We start from the raw sequence: 13879 nt of genomic DNA, 5'->3' as shown, positions 1-13879 counted from the left end.
GATTAAACGTGTACAACAGACTGTTTCCACAGGGCCAGAAGCCCTGGGATGTTAGCTTCTAGGGACAGGGCATTCTCCTCCAGCCGCCTCCACCTATGTCCTCGTGTGTCTGCAGGTCCCCACCTAAACCCTGTCAATCATACCAGTGCCCTGGTCCACCTGTCTTCCTAATATCTCATCCCAGTCCTCAACAAAATCCTTCATGATTTCCTAAGTTACAGTCAGTCTGAGTCTGTTTCTTATGATCTTTGTTCTTTGGGAAGCTTTAGGCTTTTTCAGTGGAGCATAGTATCTGGGACTGGGTCTAGGTACTCTGGGCCATTTCTTTTCAAGCTAGGAAGGTGCCAGCTCTAGTGGTTCGGCCTCCAGTTTAGAACTCTTGGGATGGAGAGAAGCACTGTCCCTGTGCTCAGCAGTGTAAGAGGCAGATTTGTCCAGTCTGCTACATTTTGTCTTCATGGATGCCTATTGTTCCTACTGTATTCAGTTACAAAAGAGCACATGCTTATTGAAAAAGTAAATGCAGGGCTGACCACTGGTATTGGATAATCAATTAAGGGCTCATCCTGAGTGTCTTAGTTATGGTATTTATTGGTATGAAGAGACACCATGACCACAGCAACTGTTAAAAAGAAAACATTTAATTGGGGTGGTTCGCTTACAGTTTCATAGGTTTAGTCCATTATCTTCATGATGGGGAGCATGGTGGCATGCAGGCAGATGCAGTGCTTGAGTAGTAGCTCTGTGTCCTTCATCTTGCAGGCAACAGAAAGTCGGCTGAGACACTGGGTAGTATCCTGAGCATAGGAAACCTGAAAGCCCACCTCCACAGTGTCGTACTTCCTCCATCAAGGCCATGCCCACTCCAACAAAAACCATAATCCTAATATGAGATTGTGAACTCCCTATGAGATTATTGAGGCCAATTACATTCAAACTACCACATCCCACTCCCTGCCCCCCAAAAGCTTGTAACAATATCATAATGTAAAATGCATTTAGTCCAACTTCAAAAGTCCCCATAGTCTATCACAGTCTCAACAATATTTTAAAGTCTTCTGAGATTCATGCAATCTCTTTACTGTAATCCCCTATAAAACCAAAATAAAAAACAGATCACATACTTCCAACATACAGTGGCACAGGATATACATTATCATTCCAAAACATAGGCAAGGGAGCATAGTGAGGAAAGATTGGGCCAAAGCAAGACCAAAAACAAGCTAGGGGAAACTCCAAACTCTATATCCATATCTGATGCCAAAATGCATGCCTTTAATCCCAACACTTGGGAGGCAGAGGCAGGTGGATCTCTGTGAGTTCGAGGCCAGCTTGGTCTACAAAGCTACACAGAGAAACCCTGACTCAAAATAATAATAATAATAATAATAATAATAATAATAATAATAATAATAATACTGCTCTTCAGATCTCCAATTCCTTTCAGTTTTGTAGACTACAACACACTTCTTTCGCTTGGGCTGGTTCTGCTTTCTGTTAGCAGCTCTCCTCAGCAGGTAACCCATGGCTCTGGCATCTCTAACATCTTGAGTTCTTCAAGGCAATCCAGGCTTCAAGTTCACAGCTTCATGCAATGGCCTCTCTACTGGGCCTCCATTCAGAGACACCTATGATGGTCAGAAGAGGGTATCAGATCCCCTAGAACTGGAGTTATGGATTTGGGGAAGCACAGATGAATGCTGGAACCAAACCCAAGTTTCCTTTGAGAGCAATAGGTGCTCTAACAGTTGAGCCATCTCTCCCAAATAAATAAATGCTAAAATAGTCTTGTGGCTTATTGTGGTGGCATACACATATAATCCTAGCATTCAGAAAGTTAAAGCAGGAGAGTGGCAAGTTTTTGGAACCCTGTCTCAAAATAATAAAAATCCCTTAATTCTTACCAAGAATGAACTATTGAATGGGCCAGTTAAAATTAACATTATGATCAGTCTGGCATAGAGCTTAGGTGGACATATCTGCTCCTGCCCTTTGGAGTCTGCCCCTGTTTCACCAGGATCCCTGTTTCTTTGGAAGACCACTGTTCTCTGGGTTTGTGTAGATTCTGGAAATCAAGTGTGGCTTAACTCTGCCAGGGTTAGAAGTCAGAATGGAGCTGCCGGCAGGGCATGGTGTAGTTCTGGACAAGAGAAACTGTGCTGAGGAACAGTGGTGAGGGTTAGGGTTTCTGCTCTGCCTCTGCTGTGCTGTGGATATCAGCCTAGAGTCTCTGTTTTGTGACTGTTCTTTCAGTGACCTTGGTCACTGCCTCTGTCTTAACAGCTAGAACTCTTACCCCTGCCTTCAAAGCTTTCTCATGATTGTTTTTGCTTCTTGTTTTGTCCCAGGGATGTTCCAAGCCATCTCCTGCCCCTAACCCTCCCTGGAGCAGGGATGGTCTTCATACCCAAAGTTATAGAGAACCCCTTTTATTTGTCTTCCTACAGAAGTTTAAGAATGCCTAGAGGGGTACTGATTGTGTGTGCACCCTGACTAAGGCCTTAGAAATGCTGCTCCTGCCTGCACTGCCGTACGCAGAGACAACCCAAACCTGTTTAACAAGTAGAGTACAGCATTTTGAGCCTCAGGGTGACTAAATTCACTTGTCTCCTTTAGGACAGCTGGTGGAGTTTCTCAGGAGAGTTGAATGTAAAGGCCCTCTGTCCTGCGACAGCATTCTGAAGATCTTCTACCAGACATGCAGAGCAGTGCAGCACATGCACAGGCAGAAACCACCCATCATCCACAGGGATCTCAAGGTACCAGCTGGGTTGCATTCCTGGCTGCATGTCTTCACACTCTGTTCTCCTACCTTGGGACAACTCCCTGCTAGTCTCTGTGCCCCTCATGCTTGGTCAGAGCCCAGTGCTTTCTGTTCAGCTGTTATCCAGGCATTTTAGGCTTCTCAGTTGCCTTTGCTCTCAGAATTGTGGCCATCCAGGTGCAGTTCTGACTTTGGTGGGGAGTCACTTACATGGAAAGACTTCTGTTGTGTGTCTCCAACTGTAGGTGGTATGAACGTACCACAGCCTAGCTGAGGGTGGCACCTGCCTGTCTGAATTGTTGTGTGTAGGTGGTGTAGCTTGGTTGAGGAGTGTAACCATATGAGTTTATTTCACCTTTTCCTTGTTATTAATGAAGTTGAGTACTTATAGCTATAGCACCTTATTCAATTTCTTTTTATTTTGCTTTTTTCCTCTGTTATTTTGCCTTTACTTATATATTTGGCTCACTGGAATTTCTGGTATATTACTGAACAAAACCTCTAAAGTTGTATTGCTATTGCCTAGTATTCCTTGTCCTGTCGTGTCTTTAAAAAAAAAAAAAAAAAGCCTAAGACTGGATTGGTGCTGTGGAGTCGTTTTCTACCCAGCCTGAAGTCTTAGTTACTTTTCTGTTGCTGTGAGACACCATGACCAAAGCAACGTATAGAAGAAAGCATTCACTTGGGAGGGTTACTTATAGTTTGAGAGGGTGAGCCCATGACCATCATGGCGGGGAGCGTGACGGCAAGAAGGCAGGTGGGCAGGCATGATGCTAGAACAGAAACTAACAACTCACTTGCATCCTGGTCCTCAAGTTGAAGGCAGAGCTGGTGTTAGAGTAACATAGGATTTTGAAACCTCATAGCTCACCCTTAGTGATACATCTCCTCCAAAAAGGCCGCACCTCCTAACTCTTCCCTAACAGTTCCACCAATTAGGGACCAACCGTTCAAATATGTGAGCCCATAGGGCTATTCTCATTTAAGCCACCACACTGACAACTTTGAGTTGAGAATCAGTCACCTGCCCACTGAGGTGTCTGCACAGGTGAAGTCTGTAGCCTTCTGCTTCAGGAGCCCCAAGAGCTGCCTACCCCTAGTCATTGCTTGCTATGGAACAGGCGTATCAATGTGCTTGTGTACCTCATGTGTGGCATGTCTGACTTGTGCAGCAAACACTGCCTGCTTTCGGTGATCATGTTCTTGGTTTCCTTGATGCTACAGTTTGTTTTCTGTGGTGGTGTGTGTCATTTGAATGTCCCTGCACCTACACATTCTTTTGTGCCTTGGTTTTTGCTCATCGTTACATTTAGAATCACCTGTATTTCCGTGTAGCCTTTATCTCATGAAATATTCATTGTAGGACTTTCTCATTATGTATCCTTCTGCAGTGGACAATGTGGCACATCTGTTTTACTTCCCTTTTTTGTAGCTGACTCTACTGGCCAGTGTCCTGAGAATAGTCCCATATTGCTCATCTATGGAGTACCCTCTGTGATTAGAGGGTACAGGCACTAACTCTGGGTGTTCTGGAGACACACAAGCTCCAAGTTCTTCCCTTTGCCAGCTTGTGTTATTACATACACTTCAACCTTGACAGATCTTACAAATAGCTATAGTTTATTTGCCTTTTCATTTTGCAGGTTCCTACCTCCTGAAAACTCTGACTTTTATTAGAATTGTTATGACTCTTCAGCATGGTTGATAGACTGTCAGCAGAGAGCTAGACTAGGAATGGTAGATGGCTGGCTGACCTCTGTTAGTAGAACACTCTACTCTGATGAATGCACAGGATACTTAATGTACCTAGAAGGAGGAACGGGATGCCAGTAAAGCTATGGACTGGAATTAGGATTGCATGTAATTTTATGAGTCATGGATTTAGAATTGGGCTGAGTGTAGTAGTGCATGCCTTTAATCTTAGTATTTGGGAGGCAGAGGCAGGTAGATCTGTGTGAATTTAGGGCCAGCCTTATCTACATAGTGAGATCCTGGCCAACCAAGGCTACATAATAAGACCCTATCTTTAAAAAACAAAAAACAGAGCCAGATATTGGTGGTGCACGCCTTTAATCCCAGCACTCTGGAGGCAGAGGCAGACGGATCTCTGTGAGTTCGAGGCCAACCTAGTCTACAGAGTAAGTTCCAGGACAGCCTCCAAAATAATACAGAGAAACCCTGTCTCGAAAAACCCAAAAAAACAAAAAACAATTATTTTAAGGCCTTCTGCACAGGAAGTCTTTTTTACTTTTTTGAAGTCTTTTGTCTGTCTTTGTTAGATTTATTCCTAAATTAATATAGATATAAGTAGCATATTTTGTTCTTTCTCTTCTGGCTTTTCAGAAGGCTTATTGTCTTTAATTAGGTTATCTGTTTGCTGGGTAAGTGGTTTTAACTTTAAGAAAATTTATAGTGGTCCCTAGCAACCAGCAGCCTAGACCTTGGTGCAGAGGGTTTTCCTGATAGGGAACTGATCGTGACTAATACCCCTGTTTGTCTTTGCTGAGGTTTAGGCTCCATATACACACTAAGTTCACAAGAACCTCCTTTGGCATTTTGCAGGTTGAAAACTTACTGCTTAGTAACCAGGGGACCATTAAGCTGTGTGACTTTGGCAGTGCCACAACCATCTCCCATTACCCTGACTACAGCTGGAGCGCCCAGAAGCGAGCAATGGTGGAGGAAGAGGTGAGGCATGGGTTTGAGTCTGCATTCTTGGGAAACTGCTTCTCAGTTCCTTTCCCTGTCGTGCCCTTTGTGTCCCGTGGAGTCTCCAGGTACAAGTCTGAGTATGGCTGTATTAATGAGGATTCTTAACGGACTCCCGGGTACTGTATCCTGGAAGCATCATGTACTCTGCTAGTTTGTGGCCATAGATTTAAACAGAATGGAGAATTCATTTGATCTCATGCTCTTCTTATCAACCTGCCTTTAGATGTCTTCATCCTGTTTATTTCTTAGAATTATTTTTATTTGCCTTATATGTGTAACAAATTTTATTTTACCATTTTAAGTCAGATTTCAGTGGCATTAAGATACACACATTAGCACTGTAGAGATGGCTCAGTGGTTAAGAGCACTGGCAACTCTTCCAGAGATCCCAAGTTCAATTCCCAGCAACCACATGGTGGTTCATAACCACCTATGATGAAATCTGGTGCCCTCTTCTGGCCTGCGGCAAACATGCAGGCAGAACACTGTCTGTATAATAAATAAATCTTTATGAGAAAAAGATACATTACTGTTCAGCTATTTCCAGAACTTTTCTGTCATTATAAACTTAGAATTTTTTATGTGTCCATTTTTATTTGATGTTTCCAAATGTAAAAAAGAAAGTCAAGATTCTTACACCAGCTCAAATGAGACCATCTCAAATGAGACCATGCAAAGCAAGTCTTCCTTTTCTGCTACATACAATGTGATTGACAAAGAACTGGATAGCATGTGCTTGGTGGGAAAATACCATTTCTTTACAAAGCACCACACAGGGCAGTTTCTATCTTTCTGCTTTGTTTTTTAAACTTAGGCACACGGAACTGAAGAATTTAGCTGCCCCATTTTATTCAGCGATTCCACAAATGAGCTCAAATAGCAGTTTCAGCACTACACACCGCAAAGGGCTGAATTGGCAGACGTTACTTTTAGTAGATCCAACTGATTTTGAAAGAGAACTGAATCACTCGCCCTAGTTCTTTTCCTCTATAATCTTGCTGGTCTGGGACCCAGAGGAGTAATGGGGAGCCCCCATGTGACATTGAAAACGAAGCTGCATTCTGTACATTCTTCACTATTGCATAGACTAAAGAGAGTTGGTTTGCTACATGGCACTGAAGAAAGTTCTGACCCGGGTGGCCTGGCTTAATCCAAATGTTTCTGACCAAAGAAATTATACAGCAATATTTATAGGATAACTTTAAAGAGATGGTTGACATTAATACTGTACATATTTTACATAGCAATACACAGTCCAAGAGTTTATAAAATAAACCCATGCACTATTACCGCTCAGAATATCATATACATGAACCCCAAGCACTTGTGATGGTTTGTTAGCTGGAAGCAGTATTCTATATAAACAGTCTGTAAACTTAGAATTTTTTTATGTCATTTAGGCAGCTGAAGATGTGACTCAGAAATAGAACACTTGCATAGGATAAGTCCTAGATTCAATCCCTAGCATAAAAGAATTATTTAGAAATACTCTTTGTTGAGGGACCCACAGGTTAGTTCAGGTGGCTCCTGTCCCTGCAGAGAGACTGCATCCTCAAAATGTATACATAATTCCACACTGGCTAACATTCCTTAGAACTTTATATGAATTGTATATATAAAACAATACAGAGCAGAGGAATAGCTACAGTGTTCAACAGAGAGGTCCCAAAGTGTAAAGATAAGTAAGGGATAATGAGGGACCACTCCTGCTGTAGAAGGACCATGATTCTGACAGATGGCCCTACATTTCTAGACTGTCGGGTGCTGCCAGGTGAGCTACATCAAGGCCAGATTGCCTTTCGTGGTGGGATACTTGCTTCCTAGGGATGCGTCTGTGGAGGAAGAGGCATAACTACCCCAGCATAATGCCTGTCAGGGACAAGTGTGTTTGTTTCTTAGCATGGTGCAGGCCTTACTAAAGGCAGGGTTTCTGGGCTACTTGGAGGTCTGTCACTACATCAGAGCCATGCTTGTTAGACCAAGTGGCTCCTCCTCTTTGCAAAGATCATGCTGAGTTCTGTATGAGGCTTCATTCTCTACCACTGTTAAAGAGTTTGAAGCTCAAGAAAAATTCTGGCCAGAGCTTAGGAAGAAAGCCCTGCCCTTGCTGTTCAGTGTTTGTCCCATTTCATAGCCCACTGTGTATTCAATATTTCAGCTTTCAGTATATCAGAGTTGTCAGCTTCCAACACTATGAGTAATGAAAACCATTTAGGTCAGTGTTTATTTGGATTATTAATCCAGTCCAGTTCCTTTTGCTTCATGATCCTTTTCCAGTGCCCTGCCTGTCTGTGGTACATGAGTACTGTCCTGCTACTGACTGTAGTACAGTGCCCATCACTGAAGTGGGAGCCCCAAGACTTACTCATGAATTTGTTATTCATAAGGACTTGGATACCATTTTTCCCATGGTCACGATTCAGTATGTCTTTGTTTTGGTGGAAAAATGTCCCAGATTTGTTTCTGGATTCTTTTGAACATTTACCATCTGGTATGGCTTTAATATGTTTTTATTTTTTTCCAGACTTATGCTGAGCTTAATCCTCATTGTGAGATATTCATAGTGTGGAATCTTAAATCAACTATGGTATTTAGAAATGGACCCTTTTAGCCGGGCGTTGATGGAGCACGCCTTTAACCCCAGCACTAGGGAGGCAGAGGCAGGTAGATCTCTCAGTTCAAGGCCAGCCTGGTCTACAGAGCGAGTTCCAGGACAGACTCCAAAACAATACAGAGAAACCCTGTCTCAAAAAACCAAAAAAAAAAAAAGTAAGAAAAAGAAATAGACTGTTTTAGAGCCCAGTGTTTGAATTTTGGAGACTTTCTAAAAAGGGAAATCAGAAGACACATGGGCATTACTTCTTTCTGCTATATGGTGTCCTGTGCTGCCTTGGGACAGTGCCAGAAAAAAAGACTGATACCACATATAGGCTCTAGACCAGAATCGTGAATCAAAGCAAACCTCCTTTCTCATAGTTTACACAGCCTGTGGGGTTGTGTTATTAGCAATGGGAAAACAGACCGACACACCATTGTTGTGGAGCACTTGTGTCTTTATGATAACCACATTCCTACTTTGCTCTGGCCCTGGGATCAGCTCCTTGTCTGAGAAGCATCACTGCCTTGGAATGAGAAAGGAATAACGACTCTGGTCAGATCACAGGTGTGTCTGTCCCTGCTGGGCCTTTGTGTCTAGGCCACCTATGTAGATATACTTACTAATATCGTGCAAGCAGCTGTTCAGATGAGCACATACCCATTCTTAGAGAAGCAACTACCAATCTGCACAGCACCTTCACCCAAATGTATCTTGAGTGAGAGTCATCCTGTCTACAGTGTGACTGCTCCCTGGTCAGCCTCAGAATCACGTGCCCTCAGCACTAAAGATTCTACTGGAAGTTTGGGATTGTTTTGACTTCTTTCCCAAGTTCTGTGTGTTAAATAGACATATTGTCCAGACATCCCTGGGATTATTTTCTCCTTTGTGTGTTCCTTACTCATATTTAGTATATTTGAGTTTACTTAGTGGTATTTCCAGAGCAATTGTCATGTCCCTTTTCATAACAGCTTCTTAGATCTTATTTAGTATTTTCCTTTCTAAGCCTCTTTATTCAGAACTGGGCAGCACTAGCTACTCCCTTTTCTTTGTCCCTTTGGGTCTCTTTTTGGGTTTGTGTTTATTTTCTAGTCCTGGACTCTGCTGAAGTGAGTCTGCCTTAGTTCACTCAGTTTGCTCAGTTTCTGTAGCTGCGTGCATCCCCACTGTGTGTCTTCATCTATGTGTCCTTGTACCAAGTGAGCCTTCAGCGTGGACACCCGGGAGGGAATGAGCTTGCTGGATTGAAGGGTCAGTGCTCTAAAGTATATGCAAATCAAGTTTTCATGTGACTTGGTGTTGGCCCTTTACAGTGTAAATGTGCACTTTACATTGCCTCTGGCCTGACCTTTTGTCCACTCTTCATCTGATCTCTCTCCATCTCTTGGATCATTGGTGTTTCATACCTTCCTGCAGGCTCTGATTGGAACTGCATCTTGCCTAGATTTCCCTGTCATCCTTAGGGAGGCCTCTCAGGTTGGCTTTCCACTGTCTAAGAAGTCGTTGCCTGTCTGAGGCCTTGGTACCTTTTTGCAGTGTGCAAAGCATATTGACTTACTCTTGTTTGAATCATAGTCTGGGGATTGGTATGTGAGTTTTCTATGGATTTCCCATGTTGTGTGTCTTAGGGTTTCTATTGCTGTGAAGCGTCACCATGACCATAGCAGCTCTTATAAAGGAAAACATTTAATTGAGGGGCTGGCTTACAGTTTCAGAGGTTTAGTTCACTGCCATCAGCCTTCAGTAGAGAGCTTAGAAAATTGTAGGGCCTCTGTATAAAACAAAAAATAATGCTTATGTGTAACTTACCCTGTAATATTTGTTTTCTTTAGATCACGAGGAATACCACACCCATGTACAGAACGCCAGAAATTGTAGACCTGTATTCCAACTTCCCCATTGGCGAGAAACAGGATATCTGGGTGAGGCCTAGGTGCTTTTCTTGCTGGTGCCTAGTCAGTTAGGTCATGGTAGGAGCTGCATAGGCCTCTAGCCTGTCCGTCTTAGGCCCTCATGTCCCATCAACTCCTCTTATTCTTTTCCCTGCCTTTCACCTTCATTTTCTCAAATATCACTTGTGACTATTACCAGGGGTGAATTAACAGAGCAATTGTAGGCGTGGGGGGTGTGTGTGAGGGGAGTGGAAAGATAACTTAGTGGTTAAGAACATTTGTTCCTCTTGCAGAGGACCCAGGTTCGATTCCCAATGCCCATATGCTGGCTCACAACCATCTATAACTCCAGTCCCAGGTGATCTAAAGTTCTCTTGACCTCCAAGGGCAAAAGGCGTACACATGGTGCACAGACATACATGTAAGCATAATATTCATACATATAAAATAAATAAATCTTCCAATAAAATAATAGAGCAGTTGGAGTAACAGCATGCCTTTGAGTCTACACCGGCATCACATGGCAATACAATTTCTACACCTGTTCTACTTCTAGAGTCTTGAATTCCATACCCAGGGATGTCTCTGCAAGGATACATGCAGATGGCCAGCAATCAGCAGTTCCAAGAATTTTAGGGGTTATCTGGTAGGAAATAAAGAAGACTAAATATATTATTTTACACATGACCCCTGTTTACACACTGAGCTGGGCCCTCCTTGTTGTGACCAGAACCATCATTTCCTAGGGACGGGGACTGTAATGGCATGGTCAGCCCCCCAGACACTGTCAAGGACTTACGTATTTGAAGTTTATAGGGGCCAGTGCTAGTGCCATTAATGAAGACACATCTTCATTAATTTCTTGGTCCGCCCTAGAGTATTCTCAGCACACTCTGAACACGTCTAGGTGTCCTGTATGTGCTATTGTCTTTGGATAAAATCCCAATGTTTTGGTTACCCCCTTTTCACTGTTGGCTATGGTAAGTAGAACAACCCATAAGAGGAGATTGGGTCTGTGGGAATCCCCAGCTTGCCTTTATGCCCTCCCCACCGCCCAATCTGTGGCAGTTACATGCATGATGCTCAATCCTTAACATCTGCTATGCCCTTATATAGTGAGGTTCTCAGGGTGCTAACCCATCTACAAAACCTGTGTTTGAGTAGGAACCATGCAATTTTGAAGGGAGCCTTTTGATTTGAATAGCAAGAGCATAGGACTCATTGCTAAAACCTAGAAAGTTCTTTGTGGAGGGGGTGGGAAGCTTCCCATGGAAGGAATTTCTGTCACTAGCCCATCCTGCCAGGTTGACTTTCTAAATTTTAAATTATGTCTATGTGTGTGTCTAAGGGGAGTTGTGTGCATGTAAGTACTGGTGCCTAAAGAGGCCAGAGGCGTTAAATCTCCTCGGAACTGGAGTTTATAAGAGTTTGTGAGGTACCAGACATGTGTGCAGGGAACCACACTTGGGTTCTTAACCATTCAAGCACCTCTCCAGCCTCTAAGTTGACATTTTTCTAAATATATGTCATAACCCATGTGTGACTCTTTGAAACCAACAAAGGACTGCAGCCTGATTGGTGCCCTCCAAGGGTCACCAAGAAAAGGCAGTTCTTTTGTACTCTCTGCTGATGGCCTTGTCTCCTAGGTCCCTGCTCATCCTCTCCCTTGCTGGTCCGTGTTCAGCCTGTGCCCTTTTTTCCTTGCACAATCCCTCCCCATCCTCAGTGCTCAGCCTTGTTCTCCCGCATGTTCTCCTTCAGTCTTTAATCTGTCCCTCAGACCCTGCTCTCCGTTTTTCCCCACAGGCACTGGGCTGTATCTTATATCTGCTGTGTTTCCGGCAGCATCCTTTTGAGGATGGAGCAAAACTTCGAATAGTCAACGGAAAGTACTCCATCCCTGTGAATGACACTCGCTACACAGTCTTCCATGACCTTATTCGTAAGTTCCTGTTATGAATTTGCTTGATTCAGAAACTTGAGGAGATGAGCTTCCCTGTTGGGTTTTAGGTTCTGCTCACCCATTGGCCATGTGGTCCCACATTTGCCTCCGTAGCTGCTGTTCTTACAGCATTCTAGTGGGGACTTTTCCATGGAGCTGTTACCTGCCTACTCCTTTGCTGAGCTTACGGCATTCTGAGTGGCCACTTCTGATAGACTTGTTAAATGTTTGTGGTCGTTCTTCCATTCTCTCCTTTGCTTCTGAAGTCAGCACTATGGGTAAAGTATATGATCTTTGTTCTGTAACCTTTCCAATAGCAAGTGGTGCTATCAAGCTGAGGCCCAAGACTGTAGGTGCTATGGGTCTAATTTATGTTGTTGCTTTGCCTTAGGTGCCATGCTAAAGGTCAACCCAGAGGAGAGACTGTCCATTGCCGACGTGGTCCGACAACTTCAGGAAATTGCAGCAGCCAGGAATGTGAATCCCAAGGCCCCTATCACAGAGGTAAAGATATCATGAGGCTCCACTGTTCATGCCTAGACCTAAGGTCTGTGTGGGGGGGGGGGGGTTCAAGACAGGGTTTCTCTGTGAAGCTTTGGAACTTGTCCTGGCACTCACTCTATAGACAGGCTGGCCTTGAACTCACAGATATCTGCCTGCCTCTGCCATCTGAGTGCTAAGATTGAGGGTGTGTGCCCCCACTGCCTAGCAGTGTTATGTATTCTTGGCATTAGCCTGAGGCTCCTTCATCTGGTCTAACTGAAGTTACAGACCCTTATAGGCTCTTGGCTACCACAACAGGAACTCCTGTGGGTCCTGGCTCAGATGGTATCAAACTCTGGACACACTCCATCAAATGAGCCAAAAGAGTGGCTCTATCATAGCATCTAGTAGGTTTTTTTTTTGTTTTTTTTTTGTTTGTTTTTTGTTTTTCGAAACAGGGTTTCTCTGTGGCTTTGGAAGCTGTCCTGGAACTCGCTTGGTAGTGTTTTTTGGTTTTTCGAGACAGGGTTTCTCTGTATTGTTTTGGAGGTTGTCCTGGAACTCGCTTTGTAGACCAGGCTGGCCTCGAACTCACAGAGATCCACCTGCCTCTGCCTCCTGAGTGCTGGGATTAAAGGCGTGCGCCACCAACGCCCGGCTTTATCTGGTGTTTGTTACTATCTGCATCTCATAGTTTCTGGGGGTATGCACCCAATCATGGCCTGTGGTTGCATTTGCACTCATCCTCAGGCTTAACACAGGTCCAGTGCATATAGTTGCTGGTAGTACTCTGCCTTATGGACTGTTGGACCAAGGCACCCTATGCTGTATACTTGTGAAAAGCAGGCAGTCCAAGTAAACATTGTTGCCTGTGGGCCAGGAGGCATTCTTTTTTTTTTTTTTTCAAGACAGGGTTTCTCTGTGGCTTTGGAGGCTGTCCTGGAACTCGCTCGGTAGACCAGGCTGGCCTCGAACTCACAGAGATCCGCCTGCCTCTGCCTCCCGAGTGCTGGGATTAAAGGCATGCGCCACCACCGCCCGGCCAGGAGGCATTCTTAAAGCAGCCATAAGTCTAGCCCACACCTTCAGGGCACAGACAGGTCCCTGGGCATCTGTAAGCATCCAACACCCATGTCTACTTTGCTGTGCACACACAGCTCATGGCCAAGCTAGATTCTGCTGTCCTACCTTCTAGCTCATTCCTGAGGTGAGGCCTCTTCTGAATCACTCTGCAAAGACTGAATGCTTGTTCTAGTTTTGTCTGCTTCCTGTTGGGCTTTTCACCTCTAGAAGCAGAGCTTCCCAGGGGCTATTAATATTGGACTGATTATCAGGGTGGTTAAGGTCAATGCTGCTGAAGAGCAGGAATTCAATGTGGAAGAGAGGACGTTTGGAGATACTGATCTGAGTTCTCATCTGTAGATAGGGATCCTCATAGAAGTAGTGGGTAGAAGAAATCTGTGACTCCTTTAGGAAACCTGCTGAGAAGA

At 44.1% G+C, this 13879-nt stretch overlaps 1 protein-coding gene across 5 annotated transcripts in view; it reads left to right on the top strand.

Annotated features, from left to right (window-relative positions):
* Positions 1 to 13879, top strand: part of Gak (cyclin G associated kinase) — a 55697-nt gene that overhangs the window by 7823 nt on the left and 33995 nt on the right. For 3 of the 5 annotated variants that reach the window (XM_013118614.3, XM_013118613.3, XM_005077410.4), the window contains exons 5-9: positions 2617 to 2759; positions 5327 to 5452; positions 9905 to 9994; positions 11771 to 11906; positions 12298 to 12410. In XM_013118614.3, coding sequence (XP_012974068.1) covers positions 2617 to 2759; positions 5327 to 5452; positions 9905 to 9994; positions 11771 to 11906; positions 12298 to 12410 — 608 coding nt within the window. The remainder of the gene's footprint in view (positions 1 to 2616; positions 2760 to 5326; positions 5453 to 9904; positions 9995 to 11770; positions 11907 to 12297; positions 12411 to 13879) is intronic. The other 2 variants (XM_021231427.2, XM_021231428.2) reach the window with 2 other exon arrangements.

The sequence above is a fragment of the Mesocricetus auratus genome, unplaced genomic scaffold (assembly GCF_017639785.1).
Source record: "Mesocricetus auratus isolate SY011 unplaced genomic scaffold, BCM_Maur_2.0 Super-Scaffold_100031, whole genome shotgun sequence".
In the NCBI taxonomy this organism is placed as follows: Eukaryota; Metazoa; Chordata; class Mammalia; order Rodentia; family Cricetidae; genus Mesocricetus; species Mesocricetus auratus.
The sequence above is the reverse complement of the archived record's forward strand: the minus strand, read 5'-3'. Positions and strand labels throughout refer to the sequence as shown.